The sequence below is a fragment of the Globicephala melas genome, chromosome 3, assembly GCF_963455315.2.
Source record: "Globicephala melas chromosome 3, mGloMel1.2, whole genome shotgun sequence".
In the NCBI taxonomy this organism is placed as follows: domain Eukaryota; kingdom Metazoa; phylum Chordata; class Mammalia; order Artiodactyla; family Delphinidae; genus Globicephala; species Globicephala melas.
In genome coordinates, this window is record NC_083316.1 from 41,395,759 (window position 1) to 41,419,193 (window position 23,435).

At 43.8% G+C, this 23,435-nt stretch overlaps 1 protein-coding gene across 4 annotated transcripts in view; it reads right to left on the minus strand.

Moving 5' to 3' along the window:
- Window positions 1-21,822, minus strand: part of ARL15 (ARF like GTPase 15) — a 416,463-nt gene extending 394,641 nt beyond the window's left edge. For 3 of the 4 annotated variants that reach the window (XM_060295769.1, XM_060295767.1, XM_060295768.1), the window contains exon 1: window positions 21,686-21,822. Coding sequence is in view for 1 of the 4 variants with exons in the window: in XM_030843129.2 (XP_030698989.1) it covers window positions 21,686-21,733 (48 nt within the window). In the remaining 3 variants the exon portion in view is untranslated. The remainder of the gene's footprint in view (window positions 1-21,685) is intronic. The other variant, XM_030843129.2, reaches the window with a different exon arrangement.
- Between the last annotated feature and the right edge of the window lie 1,613 nt (window positions 21,823-23,435).

Sequence of the window (23,435 nt, forward strand, 5' to 3'; positions counted from 1 at the left end):
TTTCCCCTAGCAAATTTGTATGCTACCTAATAACAGTCTAATCAAACTGAAATTGCAGGTTGAACTATGCTGCTGCATACCAGGTCAGGAATCTGGAACTCTGTAATTGCGGCTGACCCTCCTGTGATTTTGGGTTTGCCTCTATGGACCAAAACGTTTCTGTACCACTTACACAACCCCCTACAGCAATGGGTTTAAGGTCAAAGGCGATGTCTCCCCGTCCTCCCCATGGAGGCCTGTTCTGTCTTTGTGTCCCTTTCATCCTACTAGGTCGGAGAAGCCTTGGTACCCACAGTGTACCCACAGCCTCTCACTGTTGGGTGCTGGGCAGGCAGAGAAGTCGTGCACAGAGAAAGGGGGCGCCCATCAGAGGCTGGTGCAAAGGGCCTCTGGTACCTGCTGCAGCCTGGTCCACCAGGTGACTTCACTGGCAGGACAGGGCACTGGGGGCATTCTTAAGGAGCAGTCTGCTGTGTCCCCCCACAAAGGGGACTTATTGGAGGCCCTGGGCTAGGAGCACAAAGGTGCTGCAGGGCACCGCGCCCGTCTTGGGCCACTCGCCATGAGCCATCAGGAGTCTCTGGCCTGGGATGGTTTTTCTACCTCCTTCTAGGTAGAATTAGAATTTTTTTGTAAGGCACTTTTTAAGTACCTCTCAGTACTGCAAAACTATAACTTGAAGCAGAATTTCTTATTTTAGATGCACTCAAAAACTCCATGGAGATAAATGGCAGTAATAAAATGTACTACTTATTGCCAGATATGTAAAAGAAATCTCCCCACTAGAAAGCTGTTGAATCTCTTGACCCCTCTGTGAAAATCTAACGAACATATGGTAAAGACCCCGCCTCTCCTGGGAAGGCACTGCCTCTGTTGCTGCCACATTTATAGAGGTGGAAACTGAAAGAGGAAGTGGAGAGAGTCCATGTGCACTTACGATTGCTAAGGATGCTAGGTGGCAGGGGCCTTCAGGACACACCTGATGCTGTGTCCTGTATGTTGTCCAAATGCCACCTTTGGGCAAGGAGTAGGCCCTCCTGCCCCTGCACCCCAGGCCCCCGGGGCACCCCATCAGCTCCCTCCCACCCTTCTCCTGGCTCACCTTCCCAACCAGGGGCTCCCTGCCACGAGTTTTCATGTAGAAACTGTATTCTCCGTGTTAGTGGTTTTTAGAGTCTCTTAGCGTTTTAGAAACATTTTCTGATGGTGGTTGTGCTTCATTTTAACTAAAAATGGAATGCTTTCGCAGGAAAATTTTTATGATCAAATAATCTTTGGCCCTTTTTCTGACTGACTAATTACTTGACACCATAAAACAAATATTTAGGATCTCCTCTGGAAAACTCAAAAATTTAAGCAAGTCTTGATTTATTTGGGCCCCTGGGTTCTAGAAGGTGTACCTGGCCAGAAAGTTGCTTGTCTGAGAGCCAGAGAGGCTCACTGTGAATTTTACTTCTGTTGGTGCTTTTTTATCTGAGTGACCAAAAGTTTGGGGTAAGTCAGCATTTGATGCACGGTTGCTACTTCACTCGCATGCACTGGATGGATGACTGACATAGGAAGAGATCTTGTTCTATCTTGCCTGCCTGTCTTCCGTTTGCTAAATACTGTAACTTAGCAAATTATGGCAATTTGTTATCGTGTTAATTATAATAATTAAAGAGATTAATAAAATTACTGTTAAAAAAATAAGTATTTGTGGAGTGAGGAAAGTTAGATAGGAAGAGGAAAGAAGATACGGGGGAAGGGAAGGACAGTAGGGCTTTTCTTTTCCCAAAACTATTCTGACATATACGCTTCAAAAAATTATTTTAAAACCTAGCAGATCCTCTTCTTGCTGTAACTAGGTATTTGAACACAGGGATGTACAACTGAATTAAAATAGAGAACCTAAAGTTACTATGTTTCATTTCAAGCAGATCAACACTGATTGAAATGTTGTTTAGTAAACAAAAGTCCTTGCTAATTTTGAATACCCAGGAAAATGCTACCCACCCAATTTTTTTAAATTGAAAGTTCTTTATTTTGATTTAACATGAGACTTTTTTAATTGAAGTATAGTTGATGTACAATATTACATAAGTTACATGTGTACAGTATAGTGATTCATGATTTTTAAAGGTTATACTCCACTTGTAATTATTATAAAATATTGACTATATTTCCCATGTTGTATAATATATGCTTGTAGCTCATTTTATACATAATAGTTTGTACCTCTTAATCCCCTACTATCTTGCCCCTCCCCTCCTTCCCTCTCCCCACTGGTAACCACTAGTTTGCTGTTTATATCTGCAACCATACCCACTCTTAAAAGAATATTCATTTTCTGTTACTGCTGTTGTTTTAAAATCACTCACTGCAATAATATAAAGCAATTGGGATAAATGACCTTTGCCTCAGAGATGAACTCTTAAGCATTCTGGATTTGGGAAAAAGAGAATTGCTTTAAAACAGATGAGAGATTCAAACCATCAATGAGCTTGTTAAATCTTCTTGATTCTCATCCCCAGCATTTCTTCACAATTATGCATTTTTACGTTGGTTTATTCAAGACAACTTTTGTACAAAGAATTAAAATATGCATCACTTCTTACACAGCTCTTTATAATTTCAACTTTTTTAGCAACTTGTTTCATTATACTTGTGGCTCTCCTAGGTAACAAAGAATCCAATTTGAAGAGCTTTAAAATCAGGAGCTGAAGATCTCACTTCTTGACACGGGAATCAAAAGAGAAAATTTTTGAAATTTTGAAAGTCTGCTTTATGAAACTGTTCAAAGTGGATCTTAAACACATAATTATTTACAATAAAGTGCAGTAAGAAGTGAGTACTTAGAAGTCAAGAAATGGAAAATATCCACCTATGGGTATTTTCAAAGATGACCAATAAAGTTAGGCATTCCCCCCAAATAAAGTCATATTTGGGAGAAAAGTAAAACATCAGTAGCACAGGTATCTATTTCCCACACACTCAGGCTGCAAAAAAACTGCAGCCTGAATCCACAGAAATGATAGAGAACAGCTCCTCTTCAGGCTCATGAAGTACTGTAATCCTGCCCACAGCCCAAGGTCAGCTCACAGGGGCCCTGAAAAAGTTAGGAAACCCAAAGAAGTCCAGGAATGATCAAATAATCCTATCTCAATGACCCAGTCTTTAAAACATGCATCTCGAAAACCCAACGAATCATGGGGAAAATCATGTTACACTAAGAGAAATAGTACTGGTGAACAACATAGATGTACAATATTTCTATGTGAAATAAAACAGAGAGGAAAAGAATTTCAATCACCACAAGAGGTTTTCTACCTCTAACACAATGACTTGAAAAACAGAACCAGGCACATTCAGGGAACATTCAAAATGACGACATTATCCAATAAATCAGCTCACTGCTCTGTCGTCTACAACAGGGGTCTCCAACCCTGCGGCCACTGTTAGGAAGCGGACCGCACAGCAGAAGGTGAGCCGCGGGCGAGTAAGCAAAGCCTCATCCGACGCTCTCCATCACTCGCATTACCGCCTGAAGTAGCTGGCTGCAGTGATATACTAAAACAAGCCCCTCGGGCTTCCCTGGTGGCGCAGTGGTAGAAAGTCCGCCTGCCGATGCAGGGGACACGGGTTCGTGCCCCGGTCTGGGAAGATCCCGCATGCCGCGGAGCGGCTGGGCTCGTGAGCCATGGCCGCTGAGCCTGCGCGTCCGGAGCCTGTGCTCCGCAATGAGGCCACAACAGCGAGAGGCCCACGTACCGCAAAAAAAAACACAAAAAACAAGCCCTTCCATCCAGTCTCCCCTGGTTTCCTGAAATTCCTTAGGCCATGATCTGAATGGATGTTTATCAGCATGCCTGTCAACCACACGACAAAACCTGTTAGAAATCAGGGGTCAGTGAGCCAGTCGTCAGCATGCACTGCATACTGGCTCAGGTATCTACTCTGCAAGGAGCCAGTTATAGGTGCAGAACACGAATGCCAATATAAAGGCGTACAATGGTGCAGGCTTTCCAACTCGGATCTGAAAAGGGGGAAATCAAGGCCCGTTGCACGTAGTAGACGAGGAACATGGCCAGCAGGATGCAGTTGGGCCAATGGTTGAGGCGCTCGGCCGGCGGGAGGGCAGCTCCTGCCCCGCCTGACCCATCCGTGGAAAAACTGTCTTCCATGAAACCAGTCCCTGGTGCCAAAAAGGTTAAGGACCACTGGTCTACAACGTGCCGCCTCTCAGGAAACATTCGTAAGGGAAGAGGGATAAGAGAGCTGGCCAATCACATGCTAGGAAAAAAGTTCTCACAAGCAGAAACTTGACTCTCAAACTGATTCCAACAAAAGAGAAGTTGAAAGTTCCAAACGAGTGTAATTCTACAGTAGGACCTCAGAAAACTTGCCCACTTAGTTTAAAGTAAGTTGGCTCATTTGGTCAAACTTACGTAACAGCTGTAGGCAGAATTGGCCTGAAGAGATGCGGGCCACCCTCTGCCATGCCAGGACCTTTCACCCCTACAAATCAGAAAGAGCTGCCACTTAACCCATCAACAAGCAGCTGCAATATCGTTAACCTAGTTACTCCGTGCTATGTTTACTAGGTGGAGGCAGAAAGATTTTTGAAAAGCTGGTATTGGAAAAATGAAGAATCAGAGTGAGAACATTTTGGTGACAACAGTACCACAAATTCTTGTTTTATAAAGAGAGTTCCAATTCAATAATGGCAAACACTTTTATCTTGCTCATGGTACTAGTCTCTCTACTGAATGCTTTATATATTTTAACTCAACTCTGCGTGGTAGGTACTATTATGCCCATTTCGCATATGAGGAAACAGGCACAGAGGCTGCACAGCAGGTAACTGACAGAGCTAGAATGCAAGTGCAGGGAGTCCGACTCCAAGGTCAGTGCCCTTAAACATTACTCTGTGCAGCCTCTCAGCCCAACCACTGACTTAGCAGCTATCTTGTGTACCTATGTCAGGCTCTGGGGACACAAAGAGGCCCACAACCCAGCCCTGCACTGTGAAACACTGTGCTTTGTCCGGTAACAGAGCTAGGAACCAAGGCCTGAGGCAGGGCTGTAGCTGGCCCATTAGCACCTCTGTGCCAGTGCACAATGGGGACCTTGGCAAGCTGGGCAGGGGCTAGACTGCAGGTGTGCTTGCCCCCTTGGCCAGGCACCTCCGTGTGGTGTCCCGTGAGCTTAACTGTCTACGGCAGCCCCAGGAGCAGCCCTGGAAGGAGCCTCAATTCAGTTCTGGCAGTGGAAGACTTGCAAGAGAGAAGGCTTAAATTAGAGTAGGAGGGAGAAGGTGAACTCTCCAACCAAAACTTACTTCTACAACACGACGCTTTGTGGTCACTTTAACTAGACGGAAGCCAGGCTCACACACGTCTCTGCAGCTTTATTAACAGCGCATCCGGATTACTATGCGATTGTTCCGGACATGTCACATGCAGGTTAGCTCACAGGCTGCCCTGACAAAACAGCCCTAAGCAGGCGGCCTTCACAGAACCAACTCCTGGTCCCCACAAGCTGCCCGTTACTAGCTTTCGGTCCAGTGGAAAGGTCTGGGCCGTCCTCGTCAGCTTCTGGACTCGGCAGCTCGAACCACCAGTTCTCTGCCCTGGGAGACTGGTGCCAGGGGCTTTGAGGGACCCAAACTCCAGGCACCCTCCAAGGAGATGCAGCCCGTGTGAGAGAGACAGATGTCCACAGTGCGTCCCTGGAGAGAGCCCCGTCCCCTCACTCACTGGGGACCAGGACTCCTTTGCAAGTACAACCACTCTTAGTGGAAAAGTAGGCTGAGGGTCTGAAGAATCAGGTACTTGAGCTGTGGGTTTACTTATCTGAACTAGGACTCCCTCCTTGCAACACAACCAACTTGGGCCTCCCTTCTCCCATCTCCTTGACCAGGGAGCTGCTAGATCAAATTATTCTGGGAAAACATCCGCCTGACTGCACCATCTTCCAGATCACGGTTACCCTTACCCCACGCTGCTCTGTGTCTCCTCTCCAGCAAGCCAGCCTCGCGCAAGTCCATTCCCTCCCCAGTCTCTCCACAGAGCCCTCTGCCCTGGGGTCGTGGTGGTACAGGTCGGGATGTGGTGTAGTTAGTACGCATTAATTATGCATATTGGTTAGGAGGGAGGGCTTTGAAGCAAGACTTCCTGGGTTCAAAGCCTGACTCTGCCACTTCCTAGCTGTATGTCCTTCAACAAGTTGCTTAATCTTTCCATGTCTCAGTTTTAACATCTGAAAAACAGAAATGATACCTACCTCATGGGGTCCTTAGAAAGTGCCTGCCAATATAAACGCTGTGAAGGGGTTTTCGTTGTCGTTGCTATGATGACAGTAAGAGGGGGTGGCAGAGAAAGAGGTGCCAGGCACTGTTCTGAAATACATGTATTATTTTAGTTAATCCTCACAACAAACCCAAGAGGTAGTTAGTTACTCCTACTCACCCCACTTTACAGAGGAGGAAGGTGAGGCGTTGAGAAGTTAAGTAACTTTGCCAAAGCTAGAGTGGTAGAGCCAGGCAGGCAGTTCAGCCCAAAGCCTGCGGCACTCAACCGTGAAACAAACTCCTCTACACCCACAGAACTTCGTTAAATGCCCCCCCCACCGTGCTCAGTCCCTCAAGGTCACCTTCGAGGATCTCCAGGGCACTCCTCCTCCCCCACTCCTTTCAAGATTCCAGGCAATGAGCTCTAACATCTAGCTCTGTGTGCCTCTCCTTGTCAAGGACATTGGCCGACCTTCCCTCTCTCACTGAGGATTTCTGAATCTGCCTCAGCCTTTTGCTCCAGCCCAAGTCCTGCCCTGGTCCTGCTGACTTCGCCAGCCACAAGGATGCTATATCCAGCACCTGCGCTGTATTTCCTCTTCCACGTCTTAAGCTCCCCATCCTTACCGCGGCCACGCACCGCCACGCACTGGAGACTCCCCTCCGAGAGCCACTCTGCAATCTTAAATTCATACACCCTATTGTCCCCTACAATGAACTTTCTCTCCCTCCAGTTTTCTGAACAGTTACTCCAAATAACTCCAATACTCCCACCGTTCATCCGCCTCAGGACCATCCATCCTCGCATCCTCTACTTACTCCTCGCCCTTCCTTCCTTTCCACTAACTCAGAGCTCAAGACGGTCTATCACTTCGGCCATCCTCTTGCCAGTGTCCTAAATTCCTCTACCCCATTAACCACCCACTGACTCACCTTGGAAAAATCCCAACCTTTATCCATCTAACTGCCCACCTTCTTGAAACCAACACCCAAACAGCTACAAAGTCTGTGTCCCTGGTCATCATGGCCCTCATTCTTCACTGTAGCTACTTCAGCTCAAACCCCTCCGCCACCATATTTCAGTCACGCTCAGCAAGATGACCTCACGCTCCACTTCATCGGCATTTAATCATCTCAAGTTCGGTCCCCTTTAGAAAGGAAAGCCGCCACTCAATGTCCCCTCCCCCCTCCAGTTCCAGCCCTGGCCTTCTTCTCGCTCGTGGTGAAATTTTTAGACAGTCTCAACTGCAGCGGCATCATTTCCTCACTTCGCACCAGGCCTCTGAGAGCCTCTGGTCAAGGTCACCACTGACGCGAATCCAGCGAGCACCGTGCAGCCATTATCTTCCAGGATCTCTGGGCCACAGTTAACACAATTGGCCACTTCCTCCTCCTGGAAAGTCTCCCTTCTCGGCCCACGCAGCAGGACACTCTCCAGGTTTTCTCCCAACCTTGCAGCTCTCTTTCCCTCTTGAGATTCCTTTCCTGTGGCTGATCCCACAAGAACTGCGTGCCTACTATGTGCCGGCCCTGGCCGAGGCACTGGGCTTCCTCGGGTTCTCCCCTCCCCACTCAGCACAACCCTCCCTGGGCGAGCTCAGACGTGGACGTGACCTTGGCTTCAGTTTCCATCTAAGTGGTTTAGGGTGGTCAGACGTTATCCAGACCTGGGTTCAGATTCTGGCTCCATCACATCACAGGCATGACACAATTTCTCTAAGCCTCAGTTTTCTAATCTCTAAAAGGATATTGAGTTGGCCAAAAAGTTCGTTCGGGTTTTTCTGTTCCGTCATATGGAAAAACCCGAACAAACTTTTTGGCCACCCCAATAGTAATAAATCATGCATGAAAAATATGTAGCACTATGCCTCCCACCTGATGATTTAATAATACAGTGTGTATATATATATGGCGAGTAACAATATTGTTTTTAACTAGTCATCCAAGGCTCACCTCTCAGCTCCCATCTACTTACACGAAATCTCAACTTGGACTTCCCACAAGCAGTACAAACTCCAGACTCAAAGTCCTCATCTTCCCTCTCCATGTGCTATTCCTTCAAGTGTCACCTATCACAGTACATGACCCATTTAGCCTCCCTGATGCCTGTCGTGGTCCTAAAACATGCCCGTAAATCCTCTGGCTTCCTCCCACCAAGAGGTGGTGTCTGTCTCCTGCCCTTGGCCCGAAGCATGCCTTTGTGACTGCCTTGATAAACAAGTGCAGTACAAGTGATGCTGCATGACTGCTGAGGCCAGGTTAGAAAGACCAGCAGCTTCCATCAGTTTCTCTTGGTACATGCACTCTTTGAGCCTTCCAGCTGGATGTAAGCAACGCCGCTCCCCTGAGTCCTCATGCAGAAAGACTGCGCGGAGAGATGCCGCAGGAGTTCACACTTTTCCAGCCCCCAGATTTGCATGTTCCCAGCCCAGATGCCAGACCAGTGTATGAAGAAGCCTCGAGATGCCCCCAGCTGCCATCTGACGGTAACGTAATAAGGCATCCTGAGCAAGAACAATCTAGCTTATACTCAAAGAGACAAACAATAGCAAGATTTGGCAAAGATGTAGAGAAACTGGATCCCCATATACTGGCGGTGAGAATGTAAAATGATGTAGACACTTTGGAAAACAGGTTGGCAGTTCCTTAAAAAGTTAAGCCTAGAGTTACCATATGACCCAGCAATTCCACTCTAGGTATAACCCAAGAGAACTGAAAAGATATGTCCCCACAAAAACTTGCACATGAGCATTCATAGCAACATAATAGCCCAATAGTGGAAACAACCCAATGTCCATAAGTTGATAAATGGACCAGTAAAACGTGGTACACCCATACAACAGAATATTATTAGGCAATAGAAGAAAATGAAGTACTGATATATATTAAAACATAGATGAATCTTAAAACATTTATGCTAAATGAAAGAAGTCAGATGCAAAAAGCTACATATTATATGATTCTCTTTATATGAAATGTAAATAAATGTCAGGATAGGCAAATCCATAGAGAGACACAAAGTAGATTAGTGATCGCCAGGACCTAGGGAGTGACTGCTAGAGGGTATAGGAATTCTTTCTGGGGTGATAAAAACGTTCTGGAATTAGATGCGGTTGATGGTTGTACAACTTCATGAATATATTAAAAACCACTGAATTGTACAATTCAAAAGGGTGAGCTGTTATCTTGTAAATAACCTATAATGGAAAATAATCTAAAAAAAGAATAGATTTATATATATAACTGAATCACTTTGCTGTTTACCTGAAACTAACATGATACTGCAAATCAACTATATTTCAATAAAATTTTTTTTAAAAGGGAAAAACAAGAACAGCCTAGCTGAACTCAATTTACCTCCAGATTCATGAGTAAAATACATGACCGTTATTAAGCCGCTGTTTTAAGGTACTCTGTTATTCAGGAACGGATAACCAGAATGATGCTCAAACCAGAAACCTGAAAATTATCCCTAAAATCCCCTTTGGTCTCATCTTCTACATCCAATGACAAAATCCTGGCAATTCGCAAAACGTTGCTTAAATCCACCTACTTGTCTGCATCCTTCCTGCCCCTACCTGGATGTGAATACCATCATTTCATTCCTGAATCAGGACAGCATCTTCTTAACTGGTCTTCTTCCTCCAGTCTGGCTGCCCTTTCCAATCCTTCTCCACAGTGCAGCCAGATCTGACCATGTCACTCTAGGCAAACGTTAAAGGTTCCCATGATGTGACTGTAGAGGGACTCTGCAGCTCAAGTGTAGACACTGAGCCTGACTCTGCTCCAGCCACACTGAGCCCTTGGAGTTCCTTGAAGCGACGGAGTTACTCACCCCCAAGTCTCTGCACAAGCTGTTCCTTCACCCTGGCTCTGACCCTGCCTGTCACTTGGCCAACTCTACTCAACTACAATGTTGCACATTAAAAATGGCTCCTCTGAAAAGCTCTCCTTGGCCCTCAAGTCTAAGTTTCCCTTTCATATACCACATTAGTAACCTTTATTTCCCTCTGAATAGAATATGCCACTCCAAAACATAACTGCTTACTTTTCATCTCTACAAGAGTATAAGTTCCTTGAGGGCAGGCCAATGGCTTATTCACTTGTATATCCCTAGTGCCCAGGACAGCACCAGAACCTAGAAGGCTTATAAAAAAAATTAGAGCTGTTTGAGTGAATGAATGATAATTCTGTAAAGGCAAATTTATGATCACTTAAAGAATTAGAAAGAATGGAAAACAGAAGAAAGTTATTCCAAAAGGGATACAAGATAACTGAGAAAAATTTTGAAATAAAAGAAACATTTAGGATTATCTAATTAATCCCACCTTTTTATAGATGAAGAAATTTAAGACAATAACATTGACTGGTTTGCCCAAACCTCACACACTTAGTTGTTTCAAAGCCAGGAATACAACCAGGTCAACCAACCTCCATAGTACCTCTTCAGCGTTTCAGGATTTTCAAATGAATCACACAACTCAATAATGTAGGAATTTCAGACTATGGCCAAGTAATTTCTCCAAATTAAAAAAAATCTGCCTTATAATCCTCTTGTACTATATTGTTCTCATGCCTGAACACACAGATGTAGCTCTGGGCAACTTTACATTCCTTTAGCGTACACACTCATCAGAATAAGTAAAGGAGTGACAATGTAAAGACTTGGTGAGGATACGTAATAACTGGAACTCTTACACTACTGGTACAAGTCTAATTGGTACAACCACTTTGGGAAAAGTTTGGTGGTATTTAGTGAATCTAAACATATGTATGCCCTGTGAACCTGAAATTCTACTTGACCCAACAGAAATGAGTGCTTATTTCCACCAAAACCATGCACAAGAATGTCTGTAGCAGCTTTATTCCAAATATCCCCAAACTGGAAACAACCTAAACGCCCATCAACAACAGAATGGATAGATTAGTAATAGTATATTCATACAATATTGCATTGCAGCTAAAAGGAACAAACTACTGATTCACTCAACATGGATGGATTACACAGGCATGCTGAAAGAAATCACACACAAAAGAATACAAAGCTGTGATTCCATTTATATTAAGTTCAAAATCAGGCAAAACCAATCTATGTCAATATTGCCTGGGAAGGAACACAGAGAGCCTTCTGGGGTATTAGAAAGGTTTTACATCTCCACCTGGGGTGGTTACAAGACACAGGTACATATAAATTCATCTAGCTGTACCTTTAAGGCTGTACACATTACTGTATGCAAATTACACTTCAATTAAAAAGAAGACAACAATTTGGTGAATAAAAAATTTGATTAGGGCTTCCCTGGTGGCGCAGTGGTTGAGAGTCCGCCTGCCGATGCAGGGGACACGGGTTCGTGCCCCAGTCCGGGAGGATCCCACATGCCGCGGAGCGGCTGGGCCCGTGAGCCATGGCCGCTGAGCCTGCGCGTCCGGAGCCTGTGCTCCGCAACAGGAGAGGCCACAGCAGTGAGAGGCCCACGTACCGCAAAAAAAAAAAAAAAAATTTGATTAGAAAAGAATAAGTGCACATTAGCTTTATGTAATACCTTATTTTCATGAAGTACAGTATAAACATTCTCATTCAACCCTTACAGCCCTATGTTAAAGTTTTTTTGCAAATAAGATTCTCATTTACTAGTCATAATTACTATCTTTAAAAATACCTGAATCAGAGAAGAAAAGAGGAAATAAAAATTAAGTGATAGTAAAAATTAACTTTAACATTCTTTTTGGGACTAGAAGTCCTAATATGAGTAATTTGCAGAACAGACAAAAAAACATGTTTTATCCAAGGTCAAGGACAAATCTTTTGTGCCCAGCTCTTAAAATGTACAAGAAAGTATGTGCTCTGACGTAATGTTTAGTTACATTATTTCACAAAAATTGTACACTGCCATTTCTGGAGAGTATAAAAATCCCCACGGTGTCACTGAAGGGCAGGGGGGCTGAGGGAGGGCAGAATCCAAGACATACACAAGGAGAAAGAGACAGACTCGTTTTATCTATACTTGCCCCCCTTCTGTTAATGCCATTATATTGAGTCATATGGACTCCTACACCAATCGGTACAGAAATTATAACGCGATTATTTTTTAAACACACTTAATAATCAATAGTCATCACAGAGGCTCTGATGCTATCTGAATTTTTCAAATGAGGAAATTGTAGTTTGGATTAATTTGTCTTAGACCAGGTTCCCAGTATTTGGGGTTTTAGAAATAAGTACATTCTAAATATATACATACATACAAACCTGGGGATGGATAAGGATTGTCATCTTTTTATTCTAACAGGTAATAACATTTTGAGAGCAAGCGAGAGAGAGATACTATCGTTCACTATCATCAGAATAGACAGCATATTCTAATATCTACACAAAGTTGGAAAGATATAATCTCATATTTTTAAGACTATAAAATAAATGTACAATGACTTTGTAACACTCTGACTTTTCCTTTTTGCTATGGACCGACATTTGGAAAACAACTCGTATTACTCAGGTAATAGGTGGAATATCTAGGAATCAAATACAGGACTTCAAACTTTTTCTTCTCTATCACAAAATAAAACACATACATATTAAGATTACGGATGTGTTACCAACCCTCATAACAATTGAGGCAGCTGGGATTACTCAATTTCTCCTGACCCTCAGTTTCATCAACCATAAAACAAGAATACAAGTTCCTACACCTCTCAGAGGGTCGCTGAAAAGACCAAACAAATGGTGAATGTATATTAAGTACTTCCTGCCGAATCTAGGACAGAGTAAATTCTCAATCAATATTAATTATCATCATTATCACCGTCTTTACTATTACATAACTTTGACTTAACAAACAGCAGCTGATTATATCCAGGCACGGTTTATTAACTTATTTAATCCGTAAGTCAAAGCTTTAAGATGCAGGTACCTTTTGACCCTGCATAAAATCTACTAGAACATGATCATAAAAATACTTCACAGGATTAGAAACACTGCATGTAATAATCTCCCTTTTTGAGATGCACCATGTACATTTGCATAGTAAAGGCTGTACAATAAAGAAACTTGAACTTTGTTTGACCCAGTTTCCAAACTTCCTTGGCATTGAAACCTCTTTTTGAAACCACAGAACAATACACTATCACAAAAAATCCAAGAGTTTATATTGAATGTCCACTGAAGCATTATTTATAACAAAACATTAACAAAATAAAACAAAAATTTAAACAAACATAAAATATTCAATTAAAAGGTGATGTAGTTAAGAGAATTATGGTTTACGGGTATAATGCAGAAAATTAATGTTGCAGAAGAGAAACTGAAACATAAGTGTAAAAAGCAAGTTATAAAACTATATCTTCATTATAATTCAGGATTGAAAAAATATTAATCGGATCTCTGTGGGTTGCTTCGATTACAGATATACATTTTTTCCATTGTGCTTGGCTGTGTTTTCCAAATTTCCTCACTAAGCTTTTACTTTAATAATAAATATATTACCAAAATAATCTCATTTCTTACACAGGCAAGAATATATATGTACATGTGTTAATATGATTACAAAATGACTGCTCTAAACTGTAAAACAAACTGAATCATAAAAGACAGATATTCACATAAAATTTTATTAAACAATTTATATGATTCATCGTGTGGTACTAAAAACAAGTAAACACACACACGCAAAATCATGCCTCAAAACCAACACCTATTCTTTTCTTTGAGCGTCTCACAAAATCCAAATAAGATCTCTACATATAAAACCAGAAATGGTAATATCCAAACTAGAACTATAAAACAAATATCTACAGACACATACAATAACATTTGTTAACCTTAAAAACTTTAGAGAAATTAAACAGGTTTCAAGAAGATAAGGATGGTCTGCTACAACTCCTTTAAAATTAACACACACAGAACAATACTATATATTGTCTATGCATACATGCAAATATAATAAAAATGCAGAAACACACAATGAGAATGATACCCACTAGCTTTGGGATAGTTGTCACCACTGAGAAGGACAGAGGAAGAAAGCAGGGGAGAGCAGAAGGCTTTCGCCTTAAAGTTTCTTTCTTTTTTTTTTTTTAAAGAACACCAGAGTTTTGAAGTTAAAATGGCAAAATGCTAACAACTTCAATCAGGGAGGTAGGTACACAGAAATGTGTTTTCTTATTTTCTGTACTTTTTCTAAATACTTGCATTTATTAAAAATAAAACTTTGAAAGAACTGTATTTTGCTTTAGCTCCTGACTCCAGGTGCAGATTGATTAGGAACAGGTGTAGGCGTTCTGCGCCTCAATCAGTGGTCCTGGGATGGCTCCAGGCTGTCATCTGCTTCCTCCAGAGAGGCCAGAGAAGCAGCTATCTTGTTGAAAAAAGAACCCCCAGGAATCCTTCTGGGGGAGACATGGCCCCAGTTGCTAGGATCTAAGTCCTCAACCCTGAGAGAGGCAATCCAGAAGTCAGAACAATTCCCAGCAACGCTAGGTACAAAGGAACCTGATAAATGAGATGGTCCTGCAAATCCAACTTTTAGTTCCTATTTAGTTACTCTTAAAATCATGTGCTTTTGGCTGTGAGTCAAAGAGCAGAATGCCAATGCTTATGCACGGGGTGAAGGAGACAGTGGGTAAACAAGCGAAAGCAGAATCAGTGGGCAAACTCTCTCACCTTAAGGTACAAACACATGTACTTCCCCAACTGAAGCGGGGCTGTCTGAGTTCCCAGGAGGGCTTCTCCCAGGTGACAGCAGCAATCAAGCTACCTCTCAATTTCCAGCCCTGTGCCCGAAACATGGCCCCACTCACTCATCCTCTCAACAACTATTAATTATTGCTAGGTTGGCAGTACTGAACCATGCTTACATGCATGGGCTTGGAATCCACCAAGCTAGGCTCGTAGCCTTGCCCTGACACTCCACTGGTTACGTGATCCCGGCCATTACTCCACCTCACAAAGCCTTAAGCTCCCTCTTTTCTAAGTCAGTATGTCTTGCACCTAAGTCAGCAGTATCTGGTTAACAGGACTGTTGGGAGGATTAAATTGGGTGATGCAAGTGAAACACTTTGCACAGTACTTGGTACATAGTTCCTTATTTACCGGGCTCCAGACTCAATTCTTGTGATAAAAGGATGATCAAGATAGTCAGGGACCCTGCACTGATACATGTTACAGATTCAGCGATGAAAACGTTCGCAAAGCGCCCAAAATTAAGAGTTTCAAGATGGTAACCACAGAGCATTAAGCCAAGCATGGGGGCCCTTCTAAGCCACACGCCCACGAAGCCAGCCCTGCCGGAAGTAAATGTGCTCAAACACTTTGCTGATACTCAGAAATGAGGGTCAACAAGAACTGGGCTTCTTAGATTCAACCACACCCCAGAAGCATTTAGGGAGATGCCTGGGCAGAGCACAGCATAACTGAGGGACTGCAGGCTCCAAAATAAAAGCCCATCATTAACTCAATTTGTGAGAAGTATCAGCATTTGTTAACTAAAATGCAGTTACCAGACATTCCCTAAACATCTTTTCTTCCTTCTAGTCTACCTCAAAAACAAACGCTTTGGAATTCATGTCATCAGGAGACTTTGCCCAGCTGAAATCCATAAGCAAAAGGCTACTTGGGGCCTAGTGTCTGCTGGGCACAGACCCACTTCCCATCAGCCCTTGGTTAAGGAGCAGAGCAGACTTCAAATAAACTGCCAAATAGATTCTGAGGCTCAGGGACTTCTGAGTCTTCAAGAGATGACTGGGGCTTGTGGCCCTGAAGGTGCCCTTGAAGTGACACTAGGGGGCAGAGTACCAGGGTGCCTGGAAACCCATTTGTGGTCACTTGATGAAACACTGGATGGTGAAGGCCACCTCAGTGCCCAGAGTCAGGACGTTACAGGGCGGGAGGCTCAGGACACAACACAGTTCTCTTTCTATCCGGCCTTCTTCTTAACAGTCATGTAGCAGAGCCAAGTCCTCGAGCGCGTGGGAACATCAGTCAGCCTGCTCCTGGCACCTGATTTCTTGACTCAAGAAGCAGCATGGTATTTACATGAAATACACTGTAAAAATTTCAACTGCATTCCAACAGCTTTAACACCAAGCTGGAAGGAATGCAGTGAAGAGGGAGGGCTCTGGGGCCACAATCCCAGCTTATAACTTGTTAGCTGTGTGAACTTGGTGAAATTACACAACCTCTCTGAGCCTTGGTTTAATGCATTACACGTGGAAAGCACTTACATTATCTGGCACCACAGCAAATGCTCAATAAATGTTAACTGATCTTACCCTCATAACTCCTATGCTTAATTCCCTCACCCCCCAGCATGCCTACAAGCACCTGGCTTAGGCGTCCTTCAGAATGCAAGCTCCCAGAGGGCAGGGGAATTGTTCTACAAGCCTGGAACAATAGAAGGTCGAGAACCAGAACTACTGTTTTATATCGCAGTTCCTGCTTCATCGTCTGGATATTTTTAAAACTTTTTTGATAAGAGAACTGTTTATTGTGCTCCCATTATTTTTATCTTATGATTTGTTAATAAAAGAACATCTACGGGGCTTCCATGGTGGCGCAGTGGTTGAGAGTCCGCCTGCCGATGCAGGGGACACGGGTTCGTGCCCCGGTTCGGGAAGATCCCACATCCCGCGGAACGGCTGGGCCCGTGAGCCATGGCCGCTGAGCCTGCGCGTCTGAAGCCTGTGCTCTGCAACGGGAGAGGCCATAGCAGTGAGAGGCCCACGTACCGCAAAAAAAAAAAAAAAAAAAAAAAAGAGGCTTATGTCATTATGTTACACATAGTCAGAACATACAAGTTATAATGATCACAGTCATTCGTGGTCGAAAACAGCACACTTTTAAGACAACAGAACATCAGATGAAGTCACAACTGTGCCTTCACTCCTCGTTTTGAATGGGCTCACTTACAACTTAGTAGAGCCTGAGAGCTCTGTGTACATCAAGAGTTTCTGTTCTTGGTTGGTTGATTCCTTGGTTTGTATTCTGAAAATGGGGATGGATTTGTGCTGATCCACCCACCTTCTCTCACCTGATCTTCCCCATTGACACAAATTTTTATAATGGCAGGTATAGCCTGTGACCAAGAAACTAGACCACATTCATCAACCTATACTAGGAAGAAAACTAGAACCCTGGCCTTATTATATCCCAAACCCAATACAGACACGCAATGATCATTATCTGACAATTAGCATCCAAGACTAATGAAGCACTTTTAGTTGTCACATTTTCAGGCCTAGCTTTGCATTTTAGTTCACAGTGAAACAAAGAAAAACACATGAGAGAGAAACCTACCAGCAACCCAAGCAGCAGAGAGAAACCTACCAGCCAGCCAAGGAGCACATCAGAGGCAGCCTCCTCCCCCTGTGTCTACCCAACTGTCCTGCCACAGGTTCCTGTAGAGCCACCTGACTGCCAGCCCTACAGCCAAGGGGATCCCAGCTGGGGGCTCATCGGCTCTGACTTTCAGGGTCATGCACAAAGCAGGGGTCCCATAAATATTTGTTAAATGGATTAAAGAAAATATCCGAAGGTGGCTTTTATTTTTATAGGTATTAAACAATCCTCAAGAGAGTCTTGTGACTTCCTGCTTGCTGATGACACTCTAAATCTTTCCATATCCTGAGACTAATTTAAAAGGTAGTCCAGGGACTTCCCTGGCGGTCCAGTGGTTAAGACGTCACCTTCCAAAGCAGGGGGTACGGGTTCGATCCCTGGGAGGGGAGCTAAGATCCCACGTGCCTTGGGGCCAAAAAACCAAAACATAAAACGGAAGCGATATTGTAACAAATTCAATAAAGACTTTAAAAATGGTCCACATCAAAAAAAAAAAACCTTAAACAAAATAAAATAAAAATTAAAAGGTAGCCCATTATTTACCACTGAACGGTAACAGTCATTCCACAGGAGATGTAAGAATAATATCAGCAACTTAACCACATTATATTGACATTCTACATCTGAAAAGCAACGTGCTGTGTATAAATCACTTTCCTTCCATTGTCTCATGTAATCATCAACGGCACTACACAAAGCATGAGAAATTTTATTGCTGTTATTTTGATGGCAGAAGGGGGGGAAAGGTAAAATCCAGGCCAATGAACATGAATCGGTACACAAAGAATATTAAACCGAAAGGAATCCAGAAGTTGATCTTATCCAACTTTCCAGGAAAACATGGTAGACACGTTTTTCATTATAACTTGACTATTTTCTCCTACCATATTCAAAAAGCTCCACACGTTGTCTTACTAATTCTACCTGTAAGAAGAGAGACAGAAAGAAAGATGCTGGTACTGCCCTTTGAACAGCAGCAGAATCTTTACCTACAGACCTGACAGGTGTGCACATGGCCTTTAAAGCCCATCCTGAAATTGGGAAAAAGTTATGTGGCCTGCCAAGCAGATTCCCTCGTCAACCGGAAAACCAAGATTTTTTATATTAAATGGCCACCCAGCCTAAACAAATAATATCTTGATAATCTTAAAGTTAAGAGTAAAAGATACATTTTGCATTCCCCAGAGCAAAACACCTAATCCAAACAGATTTTATCTTGTCTTACTTTAGAAGCTGGACAGAAAAGAAGAATTGTCCCTTCGGTCTCATATTCATTCAACTCAACAAATAAAGACTGGACACAGGGCGATACATATAATTATTTAGGATAAGCAAGTTACCATTATTTCCCTAAACTGAAATCAATGAAAACCCTATCCACCTTATTTGTCCCCTCTAATTGAGAGCACTTCTTTTAAGTTAAAAAATCAACAGCAGCCTCTAAGATCAGAGAGCTTCATCAATTGTTTTAATAACCGCAATCTTAATGAAAGCTGTTAAAAACAGCACATCTACGTTTCTCTCATTTCTCTTCCTCTCCTCCAAATGAAAAAGGTTAAATGATGACATCCAGCCTAAAGAACAATGCATACACACACACAGCTCCCTCTTCCAGCTTCCAACAGCACAATAAGAAAGTCAAACACCGATTAAAAAGAAAAAAAAGAAAAGATGGCACACAAATTATTCCTGTCAAGTGATACACAGGGTACTTACTCTAGTCCACAAGCTCAACAAAAGCTGAAGAGTTAAACTCTCGGAATGAAAGGAGCATATTTTCTCTGGAAAGTAGGTAAAAGGACTTGGGAACTGATTTTTAAAATAAGATCCCAGACAGAGTCAATGAAATTGATTTTCATTTTTTAGAAACTGGTTTTTAATAAACACCATATAAACATTATGTACGAGCAAATGAATCCGTCTGAAAGGCAAGAAGAAAGGAATGGTGTGTGGAACATCATTTTCTCTGAGAGCTGATAAGCAAAACGTAAACACAGAAGACCACCTGAGGAGGGTTTCTTCTTTTAAACTTAATGTTTAAGGATTTCCTTAAGTCTTTTCACAGCGGATATTTGGCACACTCATAAGAACAGGCTTATTTCCTTTAATAGTTTTTTCCTCACCGCCAGTGATGAGCCAAGTGATTTTTATGGGGCTGTTTCACTGCACTTGTGGATTTTTTAAAAAGCATAGATAAAGTGACAAAATAATGATTTTTCAAAAACAGGGTGTATGGGGGCATGGCAGGTACAACAAAAAGGCCGTGTCGAACTTGGGGCCCATTGATTCTGACACAAAACTGTTAGGAAACTGACAAAGAAATAATCTGCTTTTAAGGTAATCTAGAGCCCCACAAACATTCCTCCACCCACCCTTAGACTCTCCATCAGTAAATTAACCTGAGTAATTAAACAGTCTTCCAATTTTTTTCCCCATGCAATTTGCAAATTTAAAACTCACCCAGTAAATAAAATAATAAAATACCAGAACAACTTGAGTTCCTTTTTAGAAACTACTTAAGAATCCAAAATTAGCTTTCAATAATATAGGTAAGGGCAGCCCCTTCCAATTAGGTAATTATCCTCAACTTTGGCTTTAATTCAGGCAGACTGCAAGACAAAGCCATGGTACTGTACTTGATAAGACAAGCTACAAAATAATCAGTTATTTAATTCAGAAAATAATCTTTAAGAAACATCCAACAACTCTCTTAACCTACATGGCACTTTGTATTTTAAAGAACCTCCTAATCAGATAACCCCCTTCACAGGCTCCCGTTATGGGCAGATAATGTCCCTTTATCACAAAGACAGAGGAAGTTACTGACATCAACAAATGAACCAAACAGAATTTGAACTCAGAATTTTTGACTCCCCTCGATTCACAAGGTCATGCATTAACTGCAGTAACCACCCCTCCCCACAAGACCACCAAACCAGGAACCTTCAGGGGAAATAAGCCCAAATACAAAATAACATTACAAAACCAGTCCTCGTCCAGCGTTTCTTGACTAGGAAAGCATTCACAGTCTTTCTTAGTACAGAATTAAGTGTAATTCCTAGAAGGCACTGGCAAATCTCTGCCAAGCCAATCTGCAGAGAGAAACCAACTGCCTGTGTTCAACAAGATGAAGGGACGGTCAATGTTTTTTAACCATCTACTTCAACTCTGCATTGCAATAGCGGTTCCAGCTAACAAGGTAAACCTGGTCATTGTTTAGATCGAACACAGCCAGGGTCAATGAGGATCCCCGTGAACACAGACATGCAGCTGTGGGGAAATAATTTCTGGAACAATACATGGTTCTTGCATAATTACACACACACACACAAAACAAGTGCTTTTTAAAGTAATGTTCAGTCCCAGCATTGTGCTGACACTTTTCCCACCTAAACTTCTCAGCATAAGCCTGGCCTAAAAAGGCACAGGTGGGATCCAATTCGTGCACAGGGTAAAAGCGGCGTGCATCCAAGGCAGGAACGGTGAGGCAATGCCTGCCCCTACCCAGTCCCTTCTACCCAGGCTGCGATGTAGATTAGTCCCGTCTACTTTATGGTAATGTGCTTTTAAAACCTCGCGGCGACCGAGGTCATAGCTTTAGAGATCTAATAACAACCAAATGACCGGACCTGCCGGGCACTTAGTAAGCCATTCTGGTTATGGCTCTTTAATAGAACCTGGAGTTCTGCTAAAGGGAGAGGGGGAAACTCCTGCTTCCCGGGAAAGAAAAGTCCTCTGCGGGAGCGCAGAAGGAAGCAAGGAACCCGAGCGCGGGCGGGGGACGCCCAGCCGCCGCGGCCCCATCTCTCCGGGAGCGCCCGCGCGCCCCTCGCCCCACAGCACATCTGACCCGGGCCGCACCTTTACCTGTCAGCTCCACCACCCCCTCGGAGCTGCGGCCCCGCCGTCTAAGCTGCCGCCCCTCCGAGTCCCGGCACAGCTCTAGAGCTTGCTGCGGGAGAAAGAACCCCAAAGGCATCCCATCCCAAAGAAAGAAAGCAAAAAGGCTCTTCCTCCAGGCGGAGGGACATCGGGCACGTCGGGGTCCGAGAGGCGACACGCCACCCCTGCCCCGCACCTACCAGATAATCCATGTACAGAAACGCCTCAGTTATCCGGAGATCAGACATCCGGCAGCCTAGAGCATCCGGAACGGCTCCGAACCCGGAAAAAAAAAAGCAGCGTCTCCGGCTGCCAGCGAACAGCCCCTGAAAAAGCCAGCAACAACGAAAATAGCCGAGAGCAGCCGAGGAGCCGAAGATTACACAAGGGGCGCGGCGATTGGCCGGATGGGCGGCCAGAAGGAAAAGAGAGCGCTCATTGGCTGTAGCGCCTATAAAAGGCAGGCCGCTGCTGGTGGTTGGGGAGAAACGCGGGAGCTGCTGGGCTGCCGATTCCTGTTAGGAGGGCTGAGGGGGCGGGGGTTAGGGCGGCGCGGGCGGAAGAGCGCGAGGGGAAAAGCGGAAAATCAGCTGGTGCTGTTGCCGCCCGATTTCTGTGTGCCTCCGTGGTCTCCAAGTTGGGTAAATCGGAACCGAGCTGTGCACCAGTGCGAGAGAGCCTTAGTGTTTCCTCCCATCACCCAGTAGGAAGCTCGCACTGAAACGTGGGGGGCGTAGTAGCCACAGATACTTGATGCCGTTCTCCGGAGCGATTTCCTGAAGGCCCTGTGGCCTCGAGACTGCAGGGCAGGGATGGTTGGAATGTGTAAGAGGGTACTCTGAATAAGCAAGCATGTGACTCGGGGGTGGCCCCTCCCCTCCTTCAGGATGTGAAGCAAAGGCGGACAGCTCCAGCCTGATGTCCCTGGGGGTATACAGAAGCCAGGCGCGGTCAGAGGTAACCCAGGAGAGTCCCTTTCAACAAGACGCTAGATTGCCCCAGAAGAAGCCACTCTCCACCGATGTGAAAGGGAAAAAAAAGTTGAGGGACCCTGCATAAGTCGGTTGTAGACTTGAGACTCTCAGGAAGCATCAACTGGTCAGTTCTTTGTGTGCTTTGTGTCCTACACTGTGCACAAATCTATTGCCCCTGAAGAAAATGAGCCACACAATAAGCGATCTGAAAAGACCCGAGTAATACTGTTTGTGACCCGATGTCATCATAAAAATTAAAGGTATCTATAAGCAGGTGCACTTGAGATGTGTACTTCCTGGTAAATAATGTGGAAATTAGCATTGGGGTTTCAATATTGCATTTGGCTGAGAGCAAAAAAGCCTGGATCAGACAAGAATCAGGATAAGATCACCCAAGCCTCTAGTTTTTGAAGATTTAGGCTATGAACAACTAGCAATGCCAGACACACCTGTCTTATCAGGCTCAGGTGACTGAAGTGTGCTTGCCCACCCCTCAGCGTTTGAGGAGGATGAGGGATTGCTCTCACCGGTGTTAATAATTAAGGCTTCCATACAATAACCTTTCAAGAGTCAAACTTCATCAACTATCTTTCTGAAGAGGCTGCCTGCCTGTATAAATGTTGTTTTAGGGGTTGAATTTTTATTTTCCCCCAATTTAGCACCTTCCTCTTTTGTATCTTCAGGAACAAATTTCCATAAAATAAGCCTACCTGGGGCTGCCAAAACAGTTCTGTGAGACAACAATGGAATTCACCCTAGATTTGCAGATAACCCAGAAGGAAGGGTAGCCCTTTAGAGGGGGCTCCAGATTGGTGAGCCACATGATTTGGGGGAACTCATCTCTCTGAACCTGTTACCTCAGCAGCAAAATGAGAATAATTATAGCCAGGAAGTCTTTTGAAGGAATTAAAAGCCTATAAGTATACACACACTTAGTAGAGAGCTTGATTTTGTTAATCAATTTACAGACAAGTGT